The sequence below is a fragment of the Anopheles marshallii genome, chromosome 3 (assembly GCF_943734725.1).
Source record: "Anopheles marshallii chromosome 3, idAnoMarsDA_429_01, whole genome shotgun sequence".
Taxonomy (NCBI): Eukaryota; Metazoa; Arthropoda; class Insecta; order Diptera; family Culicidae; genus Anopheles; species Anopheles marshallii.
The window spans coordinates 36167366-36189118 of record NC_071327.1 but is presented as its reverse complement, the minus strand read 5'-3'; the positions used below and the strand labels follow the sequence as shown (position 1 = coordinate 36189118).

At 41.8% G+C, this 21753-nt stretch overlaps 1 protein-coding gene across 1 annotated transcript in view; it reads right to left on the bottom strand.

Annotated features, from left to right (window-relative positions):
• The window catches only part of LOC128716066 (unconventional myosin-Ia), a 28896-nt gene that overhangs the window by 2093 nt on the left and 5050 nt on the right, over positions 1-21753 (bottom strand). The window contains exons 2-9 of the mRNA XM_053810988.1: positions 10258-10655; positions 9887-10061; positions 7619-7920; positions 2177-2348; positions 1749-1921; positions 1203-1565; positions 552-787; positions 285-448 (exon numbers count right to left, since the gene is read on the bottom strand). Of these exons, the coding sequence (XP_053666963.1) occupies positions 285-448; positions 552-787; positions 1203-1565; positions 1749-1921; positions 2177-2348; positions 7619-7920; positions 9887-10061; positions 10258-10655 (1983 nt within the window). The remainder of the gene's footprint in view (positions 1-284; positions 449-551; positions 788-1202; positions 1566-1748; positions 1922-2176; positions 2349-7618; positions 7921-9886; positions 10062-10257; positions 10656-21753) is intronic.

Genomic DNA, 21753 nt, shown 5'->3' with positions numbered 1-21753 from the left:
TGGCTGCGCCCGTTTCACATTGGATTGAACTGGCTCTTAATCACACTAGAGGGCGCCAGCATAGACATTGCTATTTTTAGACATGCACTGTTCTGCTGCTCTCCGTTTCTCTGTTTTCTGCGAGCATGAGCGGAGAGTAAATATTTTTTTTTCTCATTCAATTTCTAATCGATCCAATTTTTGGTTAGAAGTATTTTAAAACCATTTAGTTGGGAATAGTTCTGAAACATTTTAGCTTTAAATGTTAGTTTATGCATTTTTCGAAATTTTAATGGTTTACTCACCGATAAATCCATCTGTTGCATGCCGAACTGCATTGTTTAGAGCGGCCATAGACTTCGAACCCGCGTTTCCGCCAATCGTGGACGCATGCTGACTTGCCACTTCTGCTTGATTGTGCACGGATTCGTTGCTGTCCGAGCTAAGTGTGCCAAGTGTTGAACCAAGCCTGTTTATGTATTCCATTTAGAACAGAATAATATTTACAAATAAAAAATAGTTTAATCAAAAAAACCCAATGAGGGAAAACTGTGTCTTCATGCTTTACGTACCGCTTCAAACTGTTTGCTCTGCGTACAATCGTCGCTACTGTCCTACAGTAGAGTGCCTTTGCTAAGCAATCTCGCGTCATGTTCGACATATTGGCGTCACAAACTGATTTGATAAGCTGTCCACGGGCATTATGCGTTCGAGTCGTTAGACCACGAAACAGTTGAGCGGGCGGAACTCCCAACAAATTCGCAACGGCGTTCAGTTCCGTTTCTCCAACAACTTCCACCTCAAGACCCTGCATGAAATAAAATTGTTGTAATTACAACATACCATTGTAATAATACTGTTTATGTTTTAAAAACTGGATGTTGAATCAAAAGAGGTGTGTACGTTTTGTAAAAAGCACTCGCTACTCAGACGTAAAAGTTATCTGATCATGGGAAACGAACACAGAGTGTACGCGATCAGCCGTAAATTACCCAATATGAAAAACATCTTTGTTCATCACTATAGCGAGAGAGTGCGTTTACCGCTAAGCGAGAGAGAACAACATGCGTCACTCACTCGGAAGAGATAAAGAGCACCAACGAGATTTGAACGCATTTCCGTGTCCGTGAAGCGCGAGAACGCTACCATCAGACCAAAGTTCACCGTCATTCGCTCGGCACACTTTTTCTGGTTTGTTTGCTCGTCTGATACGCATCACATACCTGTCCATCGATGAACTGCACATTGCCTAGAAGCAAAACGGCTGCTAGGACGCGTACAACATCCAAGAATGGTATACCAAGAATGCCAAGACACGCTTTCCATGCTTGGAACCGTGCCGCGTCCTCCTGCTCATCCTGCCGGATGTCACCATGCTGAAGATAGCGCAAATTTGCCGGCGAGTATCCTTCCAAGTTGAGCCGGGCACACTCATCGGCGTTTAATCCTGCCAGCATTTGGTAGAAGATATGGTAATTTTTCTCATTCGGCAACGGTCGGATGACGCGCGTCTGATCAAGGAAATAACAATGAATCTTGGTGCGATACAGTGCGCCATCCGTCACCTGTACTTCAATAAATTGACCCTAAAGAAAATGACAAGAAAGAAAAACCATCGAGTTATTTTTAAAATCGCTTAAAACTACAACTTTATCATAAATAAATATTTATCATAAACTACAGACCGTACAAAACAAGAGATATTTCTCTTCTTGCATGGCCCAATTGTATTGGGGGTTGTTTTATTATTACAACAATAAAATACTTACAATTCTGCTTGATTCTGAATTGGTGGTGGTTTTGGCGGATCCAAGCGAACGCAGCACAGTGAAGGCTGCGGCCAGATGTTTGAACGCGTCGGTCTCTGGTCCACCGCCTGCCACCGCGAACAGCTGTCTTAGCAGCAACATCGAACAGTGTGTCTTTCCCGAACCGGAAGTACCTTTGAGCGGTGAGATAGTTAATATACCAGATTAAACCCCGATTAGATGATGTGTATTAGGGTCCCATCGTTGGTGCTAATGAGGCCCGTGAGCTTTTGACATGTTGATGCGAGAGAAAGTCACACCATATGCTATCATGGTATGGATTTTGTGTGTTTGTGTATGTATGTATGGTTTTTTCGAACAGGAAATTGAAATGGAATTTGGATTTTAAACCACAGCCTAGAAGCTGTTGGAGTCTCGCTGATGCTTACCAGAGAGAATAATCGCCTGCGGGTAACCCGTTTCTGCCTGCTGCCGAACGGCTTCTTGAACAATTTTTCTTAGCTGAGGGGCAAGAGGGACGGAGCGAGTAGAAGATAGGGTCAGTGGGTTGCCGACATCGTGGTAAGGATTGACGGACAGTAGTATCGGGCCGACGTTTGTCTAGAAAAAAGCAGTAAAAATGGGCAACGTTAGACAAAATGTGACAACGAAATGTAATTTTTACATAAGTCTTTAGCTGTATTTTATTTTCCGACATTATTTCCCAACAGATATGGCATCGAATAACAGCAACGTTAGAGAATCTTACAGGATATTTTCAATTAACAATTTTCATCAATACTGTTTGAATACTTCGCTCCTCATAGTCATAGATTTATTCAAGGTGGCACTTATTTATAAGCACCTGGTTAGAGTGCGTGCTATGGCGATTAGTTTGCACGTGAAAAAACGCTGCCTCTTCAATCACAGTAGCTAATGCTATACGAAAAGTGAGCCTGTCTTTTTTCAGTACGGCTGCTAGTTTCTATGTCCCTAGCTCAACTAGAAGTGAGAGGAATGTTATGCAATCCTCGGTACTTGCAGGCCTGTGTAAGCGGTCTTGCTCTCATACTGGTTTATGGTTTACTATTTACATATACTTTTTTCCTACCACCTCTGCCGCGAAGGTTAGTCAGTCAAGCATAATTTGACGTGTAAGAGAACTGCACGTGTCCAGGTATTGCTCTGTTTTTGCAATCGTATGATCGTGTCGCACCTTCATGTGCTTAGGGTGGACTAGTTAGCTGTAGTTAGCGTTTTTATCGAAATGATATTTGTATCTTAAAGAGACACTAGGTATCATATCGGGTGACATAGAACTATTCTTGCAGTGATTAGTTGAACAGATGGTTCAAATATTATCTCATAGGTGCGTTGAGATTTTTTATTCTGATTGACTAACTCTAACGACTGAAACCATCGATTCTGATTAAAAAAATACTAAAATAGCGATTGGAAAATCAATATAACAAAAATACTGTCAATCATGTATTGATAAGTTAAATCCTTTCATCAATGCTCTTCGTTAGAAGCAATTGCCAGTTACCTTTTCGAAATTATAGGCCATAGGCCAACCGATGGTTTTAGTCCGAGCAGCCAAAACGACATTAAGAATTTATCAAGTTCCAAAATCGAAATACGAGTTGTATCGTAGCATTTGTAATTGCAAAATAGGATATATTTACCAATTTGATGGTAGGGCTTTAACCAATTCAGTTAAAATATTTATAGTTCTTTTTTTTGTAAATCATATTTTTTTATAAATCTAGCATATTATCTATCAGTTCTGACACTTATTATATATTTATTCCAAAATGACGCCATTTGCCGTATTATCGAATTTGCAGATTTGTGATTATGCTTGTGAGCAATGAGAAGTTGTTTCATACAGCACCGTTAAAACAGCCTCTACCTTTCTTTTACACATACAAAAGCACATACCGAATTATCTTAACTTTAATTTACAAAATGGAAAATTTGAGACTTTTGGATTAGAAAAGAATGTTGTTGTTGTTTAAATAATTATGGAGATTTTGAAACGAAGGAGTTTCTTGCATTTCTGATTAGAAAAGAATGGCTTAGATAAAGATTTAGTGAAATTCCTGTAGTGTGTAGCTCACCTTTGCTACTAATAAACCAGCCCTAGTGGAAGCATTATTGCTATATCATATTGCTCATTTAGTAAAATTTCATTTGATTTAATATGTCATATCACGATCATGCCCATGCCCTATTTATTGCTAAATTGCCTGGAAATTTATTGTAACAAGTTTGAAATATCTTAAATAGAACAAACTTACTAACTTGAACAGAAAAGGCATTTCTTCAATATCGTAAATATTTTTCACATCATTGAAACCGTAGAACCAACCATTGCATTGACCATCCCCAAGCAGTCAAAGAATAAGGATTAATCGATCGACTGCGGTGATGATCGAAGCCGAACGTCACAAATTCCAATGTACAAAGATCGATTGTGATTTATGTACAGCAGCATCACCCGATGGAAGTAGAAAGTTGATGCTGCGGGCGACGCCTTACGACTCAAGTAGGTCGTCGACCAAAAGCGTGATTACATCGGGTTATCGGGTACCCTTTGGTGGTCTCAACCGTGAGGAATTGGACGTTGAGCTGGCTAAGAATGTCCCCCGAGCCAAAGAAAAAAATGTTTCATGTCAAGCGATTGGAAAATGCAATGTGCAGAGTGGGAATGCTTAAATATCCCGCCGGTTCTCGCACATCAACACACGCACAACGGAGGCGAATATTGTGGCCATTCACGGAGGTCGCCGACATTAGCATGGGCGGCTTGCAAGCTAATCGTGCGGTTAATCGAATCGAATGAACGCGAATTTACAGGAACAGCAAAACATCAACGGCCGCAGCACAACAACAAATCCAGCTCAAAGCTCCCAGAAAATCGATTTCTGCAACCGGCCCCGGATCGTGTATGCGCATCTGTGTTTCGGAGCGAAACGCGCAAAACCACTTAAACGATGATTCCCACCTTCGTATGATTATTTTTAATCTTCATTTCATAGGCTCCTTTCCCATCCGCCAGCCAGCCGGACCCGTTCCCGTTAATGATGCGTAAGCGGTGCCTGGTTCGTTGCGTTTAATTGGAATGAACCACAGAACTTCTTCCTCTGCTTTTGCTCACTCACCATGGCGGTTCTTGCACCGACCGACGAACGGAGTGTGTTGGGCGGTGGATACGACCACTCAAAATGGCAGCCGACCAAAGCTCCATGCTGAACCTATCGCTGTTGGCAAAGATATGCTTCGGGCGGATTTGTGCTTGTGCTTGTGAGCAATGAGAAGTTGTTTCCTACAGCACCGTTAGAAGAGCCTCTACCTTTCTTTTGCACATACAAAAGCACATACCGATTTTATTCCTGCTCGTTGAGCGAAATCGTCTCGCATAAACTAAAGGTAGGATACAAAGACACACGCACACGTACTAAAGCTAAAATGCAAAACTCAAAGTGCAACTGCAAAACTACATGCATAGCTTAGCGCTTTTTATGATTACTTTGGCGGTTGGCGCGGATTTACCCAACCGGATCGCGACCGAGCGGAAGAAGAAGGCCGTCGGTCAGAAGCGTGCATCGAGCGGTTGCTGCTACCTTTTAGCAAATGAAATGAATATAAAAATGGAATGCAACAAAAACAAACGCAAGAAGATCGCCGCGACGGGACGCGAGAAAAACACGAACAACTAAACGACGACCAGAGACCACACCAGCGCAGTGTGACCGGTTCCGCGGACCAAACGGAAATGCCACAGATCGTTGGAATAGCTTCTCGCGTGACACAGGGTGTTGATTGTTTTATTTTCATGTTTTTACTTCTTACCAACCGAGTCCGTAAGTCTTTGCACCACGAATCTATGCAATGGGGTGGAGCGAATAATTATGGAGCTATTTCGTTCATCTAGCCTAATTGGTGTAGCGTTCAGATTTTAACAAGACTTTAATAGATGCTGGAAATATTTTCGGTGCTGATGCTTTCACGAACAGGCGAATTGGACGTAATTAAACGTTTTTAGATTATTTTATTATTAAGAAGATTATTTTAAAAAATAGAGGTTCCATCTGATGCGCTATCTGGCACAGAATGTAAAACTACGCGTATTTTCATATAAATCTTCGTTGTAAACAATCCAATTGCCTCCTTATTCAACCCTTCACTTCACTTTCCATTGTCCCCAATTCGGTCGCCGTTTGATTCACTTTTCATTTTCCTTCGGCATGATCAAAGCGTCGTCGATCGTCGATATGCGAATGTGGCGGAAAAGACTCACTTTCTTTTCCCTCCCTCTCTCTCTCTCTCTCTCTCTCTCTCTCTCTCTCTCTCTATCTCTCTCATCCTAGCTGATAATCGTCAGCACAATGGATGATTGCAATTTCTTACCTCTCACCGTCACACGCAGGAAAATCGATCGAGCCATCAATCAAACGGGTTAGACGGTGTGCGATGGCGGCAATATTGTCCTATACTAAGACCACTAACACGATCGACATTGTTTTGGAAAAGATTGGTGGTTCACAAAAAAAAATGAACCGTGAACCAGTTTGCGGATGTTTTGCGCAAAATTTTCTTCAAACTTTTTCTTTCCTTCACAGCTTTCCACGCTAAAGCATATGAATTTCTCTCCGATTGTTTTTCTTATTGTGTTTCTCTTCCCGGGCGCTTGGTTTGCCGTGCTGGCGTGAGAAACGGAAAATGTAAACAATTTCCAGCTAAACGATCATCACAATCAAGGAAAATGTCCGAAAGTGGACAACAACTTGGGCGAGAGCCACGAAATGGATAGAGCCTTGGACTTTGAAAAATGGAGACCTACATTTTGGGTTAGACCCATTGATGCGGACCATCGGCAAAACCGTTCATTAAAGCTGACTCTTTAATCAAGACCAACCCCTTCGATGCAAGCCGGGGACGGACGAAAGAAAACGCGCAACAATGATTGTAGCAGACAATTTAAAAAATGAATTTTGTGAGCTTAATTTACATTTCCACATTCATTTCTTTCACACCGGCCGCCTTTGCCACGAAGCAATCAGTTTTGGAGGGTGAATTTCGCCACATTACGCTTTGCAGAAGAAAAAGTCAATTTTCATTACACACACGTGCCGAAACTGCACAGTAACAAATGATCGTGAAACACCCAAACTGCTCTGACCCTGACATGTATTCGTGATCATTGTTTAATGTTTGATTGTTTAATTGTTTTACGCCAGCCTACATACGGTGAGCAGTGAAAGGAAAATGGAAAATAAAAGTAACTCCTAGGCACGCTACAAACGGTGCGAGAAACACAGCGCCAACGACTCAGTAAAAGCGGGTCAGATGATTCGGTTAAACTCGCTACTTAGAGTATATTTTCACTATTTGAGTTTCTTTCGACCATAATCTTCTTTACTCGTTTGTGTGTGTTTTAACGCATTCGGTATTATTTTCTGATTTTAATTACTGTTAAACCACAGAATCATCGGGCGAAAGTGGTCCACCAAAGGTGGGTTCATTATGGACGCTCAATCAGGTGGGTAGAATAACGTTTGCCATCAATACCCAGCAACGAGTGGTTTTAGTTAATGTGATTTTTAGCTCTTTTTTGAACAACTTTATGCCAAGGAATCATTAATTCAAGTAAGTTCCATTGTGTGGATTTGGCACTAGAATCAGATTCAACAAATACCCACCAAAGCGAGTGACACACTTAGTCCATGATTGATGGATACCAGGATTTGATGAACGATAAGGAAACAATAAATACCACTAAAATAACCATTTTCCTCAGCCTTTATCCCACATACCATTCACATTACAGTTCGAGAGCTTTGACAGTGTGATAGATTTCTAGCAGCGATAATTTCTTAAATACTTACGAAATATTTCCCATCATTGAAGCGATTGTGCAACGTACGCATGACGGCATCCTCGGTAAGCGGTCCAGGCAGATGTATCAGATCGTCCATCTCGTTAGTGCCCGTTCCCTCCTGTCGGTCGCGGAAATGGGCAGTAGTTGGCCCACTACCAGCTAGCAGTGTCCCGGATCCACCACCGCTAGGTGAGACGATCGTACCAAGTGCACCGCTGCCAGCATGTCCACCCACGTTGTACTGTATCGAGTTGCCACCGAAGCCCATTGCCGTACGTCTCGGAAGTGTTCCACCGCATGGTATCGTATCTAATAATGGACAAAGAAAAATTAGATGCCCGTTCAAACAGAGTAGTGTTGAAGTAGTGGTAGAAGACGACCAATGCTTGGTTCGAATGTCCAAAACGATTCTGATTACAATGTTTGTTGGAAGCTCATAATTTTCATCAAAATTACATCAATTCCCGATTCGGTGTCCTACTGCGGTAAACTAATTATTTCACATTAAGCAGTTGATTAAAATCGATTCATAACTAGTAAAAGGAGCCATACGGATTCCAAATGAAACACGTACGATCTACCCTGGAAGACTGGATTACCCTCTTCAAGACTAGTTCTCCCAGTTCCTCCACCTGGAAGACTTAACGGTGTCGTGTAATGCTGCACGATTTTTCACCTTAATAGGTTACGCATATACTTATACTGACAAGCCATGATAGTCCACTAGCTAGAGAGACAGAGAAAGAAAGAAGCTTAACCATTACTCTATGATAATGGCTACAACTTTCGCCTCAAATCTCTACAGGTTCACAGCTGGAAACCTCATAAAATTCCAAATATTCAAATGAGCCATCAGTCGAATTGTTAGCATCAGTGATTAAGGCTGCACAGCGACAAGCGTTGAGTATCGATGTCGAGATTAGTCATCCGCATTTTCTTCAACCATACGAGTATATTTTGGTAATTTTAAAACATTATTCATACTGTGAAGTGTTTGGTCAACAAGGAAATAATTTAAATTTCTGCTGCACATTTCCTCTAAGATTGCACGATGCTCCTCCCGTAAGGCAAGCAAACACTCTGCAGTACTTGTTTTGGGTTTGTTCGTGGCGTGCAAAAGTCTAACCTCCTCGCCGTCGTTCTGATTTATGCTTCTCGTATGAAACAAATTATATGCTCTATAATTTAAACAACATGCTCACCGGCAAGTAATGTGGCATGCGCGATATTCCTTATTATTAATACCGGCCACTTGCAAGCGTTGCAAAAACCCAACAAAGTGCCTTGCATTCTTTCTCCGTGTCGCTGGAATGAACGTGAACGAAAGTAAAATGAACTATAATCATGGCCGTTTCGATGGGGATGTGAAACATAAGGACCCGTACACGAAGAGCGAACCAGATCCTCTATCTTTCTCTCTCTTTAGATACCAGCATTATGCAACGATGAGTCCCGGTCACATCAGTCACTGTCATCGTTTTACTACGGTCGGTTCCGACAAGAAACAGAAGAGACCCGTGCGATTTGCCCGGACACGAACAAATTATTATGCCGCTCAGGTTGGATGGCTGATGGATGATCGCGTATGTGGCTTGCAAGTTAAATCAAGACACAGAATGAAAACCTCAGATGTAATACGTTCAGGGTCATCCCATGATTCGTCCATGAAAATTTGTGCTCTACGGGCCAGAGATATTGTGCAGAGATCTACGGGCCAGATGTTCATTTCTGGATGTTGGACGGATAGAGATACAAGAAACGTTTGGTAAAGTACAAAACAGAAACAAAATTAGCAGCTTATCATAATCTTTACTTATACCAAAAACATTCTTTTATAAGCCTGATGAACTGTTTTCTGTGATTCGGTAATCTACAACCCATGTTCAGAAGATGGGAAAGATCATCTAAAAGGTCAGCTGGCCGAACCTTCATCAACACCAATCTTTCCAGAAGGCGAGCCCCTATTTCTTAAGGCATTTTCTGGCATCTTTATGTAAAAATCTGTTATCTGTATTGCATGCTACTTTTTCTAAATGGCATCATAACTTCGATATATCAGATCTTGATTTCCCTGTACTTTATTTCCCAGGTGTTAAATAGTGCTGCATACGGGATAATATTTATGAAGGGATTTGATAAAGATGCTGTCGCGTGAGGACCTGTACCGCTACCACTAAACTTTTGGATCGCACCGAGCTGCTTACAACACTCAAATGCATATGAGTTGGGGTACATGGGGTACCAAGCACGTAAATAATACCTCTGTTCTACTCACCTCCATGAAGCATTGTGCCGCTGCTGACATTGTGATGTGGCAAAGGGTACGGAATTGAGGTATTTCTTGGTGAAACGATTGGCAAGACGTTGACGTTAGGTTGCGAGGCGTTCAGATTGTTGCCTGCCTGATTCGCAGGTATGCACTGGGCTGCACTCGTCACTAGCATGTGGTTCTGTCGATAGAGACACGAAATGGGAACAAATGGAAGCATAAGTCTAGAGCCTGAGTTGAAACTGAGTGTACCCACCGGCACCCCAATAAAGCGATAAATCAATCGATCAAGATCCGATTGCCGGCTACAGTTTCGTTTGCTCCACTCGCTATTCAAATGTGGTATTAAAATGGTTATTTCATGGTTCTTGCCTTACCTTAGCATTATTGGTAGCGCTGTTGGTGGAGTTGCAGTTGTTGTTATTGTTGCTGGTGCTATTGGGGCACCCGTTGGCAAGATGTGGTAGCACATTGATCCCGTTGGCTCCGACCGTGGTCGTTATGAGACCGTTGTTACTGGACGCGTTGTTCGCGTGTGTCGCCAGACCGGCCGTACCATGCGTTCCCACATGGTGGTTCGATCCGGTGTTGTTAGTATTTGGTGCCGATGTTGGTGATACTACTGTTCCACCGCCGACCGGGACACCGCCTCCATTGGGTCCGGTTCCCGTGGGCTGTCCGCCGGTGTGCAGTCGGTTCCTCAGCGTCACTAATTCTGAGCTGAGGCTCTTCAGTCTTTGCTGCAGGTGGACGGCTTCGTTCGATGAAGATGCATCTGAAATGGAACAAACGGTCATATTAAATTTCTGCCTCTTCAATCTCTGATCCACTGAAGTTTAAAATGAGCTTCTTTATGAGAATTTTACCATGTCACTTCAGGGTGTCAAAAAAGATATCAACGGAAACCTACGTCATGAATTATTGTGTTGCCAGGTTCTCGGTCGATGATGGATAAGAATAATTTGAATGTTCTCAAAACTGCCTGCAAAATGGTATCGAAAACCAACCAGTAACGATCGACTAATAGTACTCCAGATAATGTAAAGAAGAAATAAACAACGCGCATTGCGTTGGTTTACTCAAGCAAACGGAATATCAATACCCTGCACAACTGGATACGGTATGTTTGCGTGTGCATGAATTTTTACTGGCATGCTGTATTCGCCCATTCCAGCTCCCGTCAATCGCTCACGCACATACTAAGGCATAATGACACCCTGGACAGACAGAATACCCCTTCACTGGTCCAGATACACGCAACGTATTGGAATATGCTATCCAACACAAAACTGGCCGTTTCTTGCCACGCGATTTCATTCACTACCTTGCGCGTACATGCGCACAGATAATTGCGCCTGTTCCCGGTTTTCCATCACTGTTCCCTAACCGGCTCGTATACATGGATCATCGTGCACAGTGAATGGAGAGAATGAGCAAAACGAGAAAGAGACGAGGATTTCTTAAGATATGGCGTCAGCTGCGTTGCAACGCAGACCAATCGATAGGTTTGATCTTAATCTTATTACATCATTAAAATTCTCCAATCACACCGCTTGGACTCACATCGAGTGTGAGTTTAAAAAGATACGTGGCTCAGCTCGATTGTTTGTCGAAATGATTCTTTGCAGAAAGCATCCAGCAGAATCTTTGTGAAGTTCGGAAGGGAGGATCACTCCGGAACATGGGGCAGACGGGTACACACAATACACATTCACTCCAATTTAGACATCCATCCGTCCATCGAGGCAAGCAGTTCGTGCGTACCACTTTTCACACCGGCTTGGTGATGTGGTGTGACATATTTTTAACCTTGTAAGCTTTGCGCTACCTACGGCGCAATGCATTCGTTTGACTTCTGCAGGCGTCCAATTTGCGGAAATCGCCGAATCGTGATCGGCCTGGGTTGAACTGCAAACCTCCCAACCTCTCGTGTCCATCTTTTCCATGCCTAGAGTTTTCCCGTTATGATAATCACAGCTACAGAGAGCACCGTCCGAACGCTCCTTCAGGGTGGAGACGAGCTTCCCGAAAAACCGTAACGCAACGCGGAACAACCCCCAAAGGCCATCATTTCGTAAATAAGCATTACGAAATAATTGACTTCGGATTGTTGCTCACGGGAGCGATCCGGTGCCTGGCACGGTTTGATTGCACCGTTTGCCCGGTAGGGTTTGTAACTTCTTTTATTTTTGCAACGCAGCACACGCATGGATATTCGAAACGCTTGTGAGGCGAAAGTTGCGCCAAATCTCCGATGCTTCGGATTGCGTACGTGGCCCCATTTCACACCCATCGGATCGGACGCGGTAAAGATAACAACCGACTCACCAGTGGAAGAGATGCCCTGAAGTCCCCTAGTGTGTGTGTGTTTTTTTTAGCCCGCAGGACGTTTCGGGTTCACTTGTCTGTATGCAGTTAGTATTTCGCACTGCGATTCAAGCGTCGCGATTTTTATGCATTTCTGTTTATTTCATCCAAGTAAACGCCGTCTTTGCATCGTTCACGGGTTCGTGATAGTTTTTCATTAACGGTTTTATTATAAACATAAAGCGTAATGATATGTTTTATGCTGCCTCATTTAGCGGACATCTTGCGAACAAACGAAGTGCCGACAATAAAGCAGTCCGGTAGAAGGTGCACCACCGCACGGCAAATACCTTTGCCACAAGGCACACGGTGAAGATGAAGGTGAGGCTATCTGTATGCAGGTAATGTATGAGATTTTCCTTCCCAAAATGAGCTGTTAACGCCGTGATCGTGGATGAGAAGGTTCAAAGTACAATCGATCTTTCATGGAACGCTGTAGGTGGGCAGAAGGAATGCACAAGATCACGCATCAGATATCAGATGGGGTTGTTCATCAGACATGAACAAATAAACATTAATTCAGAAAACAAATTCTTCTGACTTATCCACAACCCTGTAATGTTCAACTTTTTATCACATTTCATTAATTTATCCTCATTTTATCTTTGTGATGGCAAGAAAGACGAATAAAACGCAATGCTTTTCAAAAATATGTCGCTAAAACATTAAGAAACAAATATTCAAATAAAATTGCACTGCATACTAACACAGGACAAGAACATAATTGGATCCTTTTCATCTTGATATTGTTGTCGACATACTCAAGGTACGTTCTATAGTACCTCAGTAAACAGAAGAGAGAGGAAAGCTGTGTGCTATAATGGCCGTTAATAAAATTTACATCTTCATCGAAGCACGTTCCACACAGCTAATGATAACCGGAGGTTTCAACGTCTCGGCCGATACTTTCCTGTGCTTTTCCTGACAGTCTTCCAACTATCCCGCAACGGAAATGTGAACATCATTCCTCTATATATCTTAGACGAAGGAAATAAACAGCAACGTTGATGCCCATCTGTGGAAAGCTTTTGTCACGGCCACTTTCTAGCCATCCATCCAGTAACTACGGACCATAGAAGCGACAGTGAGTGCGGACATATTGTACGTAGGTCACATGCACGATGAAGGGCTCGCTCAGAAGTAGGACATCCGTCCGGTAGAAAACACGCGACGCTAGAGAAGACCCATTAGTCGGAGCAGCCAACGCCAAGTTCAACGACCAGCTTATGCCCGGTATGGACTATGGTTGGTTCCTTTGATTGTTCAACCGGGCGAGCCATCATCGCATCATCGCACACAGCTGTTAGTGTTCCGAGCGAATCTTCGCGCCTTACTCAAAAACTACTTGAAAATACGACCGAGAAGCAGATAGTTCGGGAGGAAGAAATTGTACTGTGAATGAACAAACAACGTATCACGAACAACCGAAAAGAAAACTTTGATGAAGGTTTTGCGTTTTCACTGAACGGCCATCTTGACGTTTGTTCTGCGATGCGTACAGTGAGACAACGATCAGAGAAGAGATTTCAGAGTTGATCATCTATCTTTTCGATTTGCCAGCCATGCCCATGGTGGATGTATCAACATTGAAATTACGAAAGCGTAGGATTCAATACATTCCTAAATTAAGGTATTCTCTTAAATTACGCGTTACCCAAAACCTTTTTTTTAAGCAAAAGCTAGTTTTAATGCATATTTTATGCACTTCTTTATAGTTGTCAAACTTTACTGAAACTGAGTAGCTTAGACGAGTGGAATTTTTTCAATACAATTGAATTTTACGTATACGAGTGATCTCGATGTGAGCTAAAGATCGACTAACATTATGTAAACACAAACCATGTTAACTGCTTTAGGTCGATATCTGGAAAATAACTTTAAAACACGATTTCTAAAGAATATCTTAAAGACAAAAGAAACTGAATGAAACTGGTGTGAACAAGCTGTGCTTTTATTGTGAGTTTAGCGATATAGCCGACTAGGAATTACATCTGCAATCGGGTTAAATGTTGATAACAGTATAATAGTATCGGGGTGAATGTTGATATCAGTATATGTTTGTTTTCCGTAATTTGGTGGATATTTTCTATTGCTATCGTCCAAAAATCTTGGCTTGATATAAATGGAAACTGCAACGAATGGAAATGGTTATACATGGATCATGCAACGAAGCCTTCATCATATCAACGTGAGGAGCGCTTTTATCAATGGTTAATTGTTATTATCAAGTGACCTAATTGAACCTCTACATCTAGAAAAGTCGAAATGAATTAACACAGTTACAAAGCAGAGTGTTACAAAAAATCGCTAGCATCTTAATTCCTACTATCTTCGTTAACGCTTACTTTTTCTTTAATGGCGCAACAACCTCACGAGGTCTAGGCTATTTCTGCTTTACTTTGACTTTATTCACTCGTAGCTGAATAGTAGGTCCTGCGCATGGAGGATTGTGTGAAGACCGCGTACGCTGCCAAAACACCACCTGGCCGCTCGTTAAAGCTTACTACCAGTACGAAAGTCACTGGTTTCTTAACTGGTGTGTTCAGTAGCAGTAGCGGTAATTATATTTAGTTGCTTATTGCACTTTGTAATCCATTAGAATAGGTCATGTAATTTGCTTTTTTTGTTGTTCCTGTTACTTTAGATTCTTTCAATCTACCGCTAAATACTGCCACCGTTAACGAAACGATTGGTTGCTTGTTTGGGTTGCCGGTACAAACAAAAAAGTAAGTGGTACAGTTAGTATATATATTTTCAAACGGAACTTTTCGTTCGATCGACCATTCGAAAAGTGCCCGGATGAAGAAAGAGCGAGAAGGTACCAGATGTGCGTCTAACACCTGAATGTAGCGTGCGATGGGAATCGTTTCAAGTAAACACTAGAATAACATTGAATATATTAAAAACATGGACCGCTCTAAAAGCTTATGCGAGAGTGCCTTGAGAAGTCCTGCCAGCCCTGGCTTTACAAGAATGTTCCGTTAAGTTCAATTCAAACCTTGAAAGGGACAATGTTTTCTTCTCAAGTTCAACTGAGAAGTTTATAGAAGCAAATACACTTTGCCGTCGGAAAAAAGTTCTTTCATTAATGGTAATCATTAGAGCGCTAATAGTCCATCACTAAACATTGGACCGTTGGTCTAACTCTATCACACCAACTGGGGAACGTGTGTCGATAATTTAAGCCTTCTAGCCGTCAAATTGGGCGGCCGATAGGTGAGCACAACCTTCCATAGATCGGAATCCGAAGAAAGTAGGCAAGCAAGTTGACGATTGGCTAGGGCTAAAGGGCTCGGATAATTTCTCTCTGTTGTCCAAATCCAGTTACGACGCTAGAAATTTTTGTTGTTTCTGATGTTTCGCCTTCTACTTCTTTTTTACCAGAAATATCCTATAGTAATGGATATGAGCGTGAGGGAAATGTGTTGGCCAGTGTTTGGTTTTGCGATTCATAGTGGAAGCATCTAGAAAATATTCCAAGACCGTCAAGCAAGTTTAACCCCCAGTTTCGAGACACCGGTCTATATCTATGTCTAGTGAATGAAAGAGGCAAAGAAAAGTTGAGCTTCAGTGTCTATCATCGCACTACACACAGGTTTTACCTACAGACCTTCCTCTTCCATTGATCCTGTCTCTTTGGAGCGGGTTTTTTATAACCTTTGGATACCAACGTGTTGCATCTTTAGACGATACGATCCTCTTGTACTCAGGTGGCGTCCCACCGAAGTCTCTAGCCAATCCCATCTGGTCGATCCAGTCAAGAAGATTAAGCAGACCGCTAGTCCGACAAGCGTCGTTCTCCCGAAAAAGGAACATGCGAATGGTCCGAGCCGATTCCGAAGAATTCGCCGCAGATGATCGGGACCCCTTGTGGATAAGGTTAATTGGGATAAAGTAAGGCCCTGCGTCGGTTTCACCCTGACAGCACCGGATAGAATACGATGATGGCAGACGCACACGGCACAGACAAGTGGATCGTACGTCAAAAGCAACTATAGAAGCCGATGATCGAACTCAACAACATGCCCGGAGGGCTACGCCTTTTCTGTGCATGTGTTATCTACTCTCGCACGCAAGTTATGTACGCTTTCTTTCGCTCGCTGCTAGCGTGTGATTCGCCCATCGGTTAATCCACTCTGTTTGGAGCGCAAAATTCGTCACAAAGCTTTTCTGCTCGATGTCTGCGGGCTATGGATGACCTGCTTGTTCGAGGATAACGGACCGTTAAATTGGACGTCGACATGCCAAAGGGGGAAAATGTGTCAACACGGACTGAAAGCTTCGGCCGTGTGTGATCTTTGTGCTATGAAAACAACCGGTACAAAAATATCATGCGACGCCTTTTGAAACATTCCTCCGGGATGCTTATCCGATGAAAAATTGTATCAATCCATCGAATCCGGTCAGGAAAGTATCGAAATGATCCAAAAACTGACAACGTCTATAATGTTACACGAACGATCGTTCAGGATCTTCCTCTTTCGGGTATCTAATCGCATTCGTTCCGACATCCAATTAACAAATGTACGGTTCGTTACACTCAACGATTCGTTTAAAAAATTACACGTCCGCTTCTGCACGGTCCAGTTACAATCGATAGCAACGTATTATCTACGCATCAGATATTGAAATTATTATACACACCCATCATGAACGATCAATACGATGGCCAAACAGAGTCAAGAACCCTCAATGTACAACAGAATGTAGCAGCAGAAATAAAAACAAAAACACAATAATGCGTCCCAGAGAAAATGGCAAACTCTGGTTCATACGAATCGAAACCGTCCAATCATCGATCGATTCCGGTGATGCATCAACAAGCGAAACCAGCGCGGCAACAGAAGAGCAAATTAACAATTTCGGCACCTGCCGAAATTGGATGCCACCGTCACCATCGAAAGCTTTGCTCGCTCGTACAACAGATTCCTCCGAGTGCAGAAGAAGTCGCGATCAATTGAACGGTGGTACTCGCGCGAACGACAGCAAGGAAATAACATTAACCGAAAAGAAGAGCAAGCGATCTCAGTGTTTGTCCCAGTGTCATCAATTAATCACCCATCTACGGAACAGCACGATTCTGGCGCAATAAATTGGCGCGTGAAATAACGTACCGGAGGGTTGCGGTAAGGGATGTTTGTCAGTTTCGCGACGGAAACCGAAGCCCGATGCCGAACGGTATTATTTTTGGTACAACCAACATCTGTGAAGTTTAGCGTCAGGGGAGATTTTGATGATAATTTATTGAGTTTCTCGTGTCTGACAGTAAATAGTTCATTTTTCGTACATTTTATTCAATTTTGTATCTATGGTTACAAAATAATCGAAAAATTTCTCTAAAAGTTATTTAAAGAGGGCTTTTACACAGGCAGATAAAAGAATGTGTCTATGGTAATGTTTATGTATTATTAACCATTAAATACCGCAGTACTGTAAACAAAATGATGCAGTTGTATGCCGTTTGCAGTTCAACAATGAGTTTCTCTTGATTTGGTGCTATTCGCATTGGAATTCTTAATCATTTGGTTATTCAACAATCTGCTACACACCGTTTGATTAAACCACACAAATACCGATGACGTTGACTTCACGGTTTATTTGGAATTACTGTTCTATCAGATAAACCCATACCACAGTAAAAGAACAAAGTTTCTGTCAGTGAAAGACAGAAACGATTTTCAATTATGTTGTGTTGCAATTGCGATTCATTTTAAGTTAAGTACTCATTTTCGTTCTGTTCCGGCGTTTTCCTTCTGCATCGGAATCTTTCATGCACGGTAAGGCCCATAAGACACCATCGGAACACCCTGCCAAAGGTTCGGGAAAATGAATGAAATATGCGATACAATTAATTCAATGGATCGATACAAAATTTATGCTAATAGCAGCATATCTGCATACTCAGCTGCCCATGTTTGAAGCCTCTTTCGAATGCGCGCGCAACACCCAGTGTGTTTAAGCGGCTCCAATAAGTCCTTTTGGGAAGAAAGTTTTCTTCAGCTGTCACCAATATTCCAAACAAGCTGGCCGCGCGTTGACCGCTGCAAGGTAAGCTTCTTCATGTTATCTTTCACGTCGTCATTCGGAACAGAGGTAGAGATCGAAACAAAATAAACGACCCGATCAAAACATTTGACCGGTTCTCGTCGTGTTCCCGAACCCGGTACGCTACTTCTCAGCAATGTCCGCAAAGTGTAAGGAGTATAACTGGTTTTTGTTCGTTCTGATCGGTGGAAGTTTCAGCCACATCGTCAAGCCATCAAATGAGGACCAGATTTTGTCTTGGCAATAAGAGTCGAGATGTTCGAAAAAACCAGGAAAATATAAAACCATCAAAAACGGAAATTAAAACAAAACGAACACCTGATTGCGTTCATTACTAACTCTACACAACGAATAGATTCTGCTACAATTGTTAACAAAATGTCCTCCGACATCCGTATTCGAACGTGATTAAGCCCAATCGAAAATACCTTCAACAAAAGTATCCAACACATTAAGTACAGGTAATTTTGACACATATGTAATTTAAACTGTTATTGACTAGCCTGATACTCATTAACAATCTAAACAGTGCCTACGGACTAACGTTTCTGTCAATAATTCCTTATAGCTCTCCAGCAAACAAACCTTTCTCTGTGTGATTGAATCTCGTTTGTTTTGCACCCCTCGGAAATTCTTTTGATGATTTGATTTTTCCCCTTTCTTTGATCACATTCGATTCGATCGCTATCTCATCATCAACATTTGCTTAGCCAATTGCTAGAGCTTGTGGATCATTTGATGATGGTATGAAATTCGAAACCTCGGTTGTTCCTTTTTGGTGAGTTTCCGTTAAGAAGATAATCCTTATTATAACCGCTCCTGATGAGAATAATTTACTACCATCTGTGTGTCGCTGACGCACCAATCACACCAATCGACCTTTTGATCAAAAACAGTTAGAATAGATATGCAGAGTTTATTGAAACACAAAGGGAACACAAATCACTATTTATAAACGGTGAAGGCCGCATGTGTTTAACATCGTAATATCAGCATTTGTTCTACTATAGTTTTTTTTGTATTTGTTTAGTTCTTTTGTACTACTTTACTTCGTCTAATAACGTTATACTTTTAGTACAATCATTACAAATGTGTAAATAAATATTTCGAAATAAAATATAACTGGTACAAAAGGGGTTCGTCGTCGGAAAATTATGGCCACGCGTTGAGGTCTTTAGTGAGTGCATCAAGCTCTGTTATTTATTCTTCCTGGACTCAGCTGTCAACAACAAATGATCCATTTTTTGGTGGAACGGAGTCATGTCGCCTGTTTGGCTTTTTCGCCGTATTTAATCAACCTTTAATCAACGATCAACCACCACCGAAGAATTAATGCTTTGCATTCCGCATTACGCGACACGTACTTTCCCATGTGCGATGATGCTCTTCAGTGAGACAACACGCAAGCAAAGATAAACTCGTGTGCGGTTCAGCTTCACTGACTCGTACTAATCGAGTTTTTCGTGTCATCCGCACCGGCAATTGCTGCTGTCGCTGACAGGTGATGGAAGATTTCCTGGATACCATGATCTTTCCTGCCCTTATCTTGCTGCTTTAAAGTTCCAACTTAATAATCGCTTTTCTGCTCATTCGCTTTCCTACCTTTTCCAGGCCATTATGTACACATTATCATTCTTGGCTAATTAATTTTCAAAGCTCGTAAATGCTTGCCGCAGGAATTTAAATTCACACGTATCGTGTATCAATGTGAATATTTCAACAATGATACGGCTTAAATGCTTTAAGTCGATGTAATAAATGTATGCAAATATTTTGATAGCCAATGTTAATCTGTTGTTTTGCAGATAATTATTTCATTCATGCAGGAACACTAATAAGCGCAATTTAAAACTAATCGAGACATTCCAACAATTGAACTACAAAGTACTGCGTGATAGATCAAATTGCAGTAGCTCTAAGGGTTGACATTGATCGATGGAACACCGGATGTGTCCACTCACGAACTAAACTCATCAAATATGTAAATAGAATTAATAAACTTGTGACTAGTCACACTAGACCGCTGCAAAGGAGTCACTACGTCCTTACTTGTTGAATTCAGATTTACAGCTTTTGCATACTCGTTTCTCATTTCTTGTAGTAACACTTAAAACATTAACTGAAGAAAACTTAAAACTTTCTTCTGCACAAATAAGATGCTACAAAACATGACATTTAAGTTTTTGTGAAATGTGTATGCTATCTTAACGCAATGCTATATTTTACCGTAAAGGAAATCCACTAAAAGCTGTAATTAAAATTCTTCTACCCACCCATTCAAAGATCTGAATCAAACAAAACCCTTGATGATGACGTGGATAAAATCGTACCCGCTTGATAGCGGTTTGCCTCATTCGAACGAAACTTTTCCGCTGGAGAATCATGGACTTCGATGTGTTTTTATGTGTCCGTCATTCGGGGAGAGTTTTACGATGATTACATGTTTGGCTCCTGCACCTTGGAATAGAAAACTCGTTCATCGCCAAATGGCCGGACGCGCTCGATGCAAGCGAAAAGAAAGGCTTGACTCCTGCGTCGCAATCGGTGGGCCTTAGTATTTTATGTTTTACTACCATCAGCGTGGACGCTCAATGTGGCACATTTCCCTGCACGATCTTGCAATGGCGTCCACAAACGTTCACACTTCGATAACCACGGACGTGTCTGTAGCGTGAAAAAATCCACTGCCAAGCGCACTCGTCTCATAAATACATAAATTGGCTATGAGGCAATAAGAACGTATTCCGTCCTGCCTTGATACATTGACTCTCGCTCACACGTTGGTCCGATTGGTTTGTAACCAACGTTTCGTTTCTGTTGTTTTGCACTCAGCTACCAGCCATTCAGCTAACTCCGCAAAACCGCACAGGGAGAAGGTAAACTTCCCAATTTAAACCATTTCAATCCGACCTCGATCGTTCGGTTCAAACCACCCCAAGCAATGAATCGAACCATTTGAAGATCGCAACGGCAGGCCACATTCGTTGTTGGGTCAACCGGTCTCGTCCCTTTTCGCCGCTTGGTACAGGCATTGCTTTTCCATAAGGAAATTTGCAATAAAAATAAATTTTTGTTTCTTTACACGGGTAGTGGATATGTTTACGAGCTCAGCCAACGGGCAAATGTTATTCCGCACAGGGACAGTTTCTGCAGTCGTTCGGTTGCAATTTATGGAATTTTATGCTTGCGTTCCATTTATATTGCAGTTCCATAATGTGGTAAGCTGCGAGTAAAACAGAGCTTATGATACGATACTAAAGGAAAATGGAATGCGTTTGTTTATATTCATTCATTCTTTTTTTATTTACTTTTTCGCAGTGAATTACTAATAAATAAATCATATATACTACCAAACATATAATTGAGGAATAAATATGTACTGAACATATTCGAGTAAACTCCAATTTTACTCGATGTAACGTAAGCGTAAACGTTTCAAATTATGTTATAGACCAAAGCTA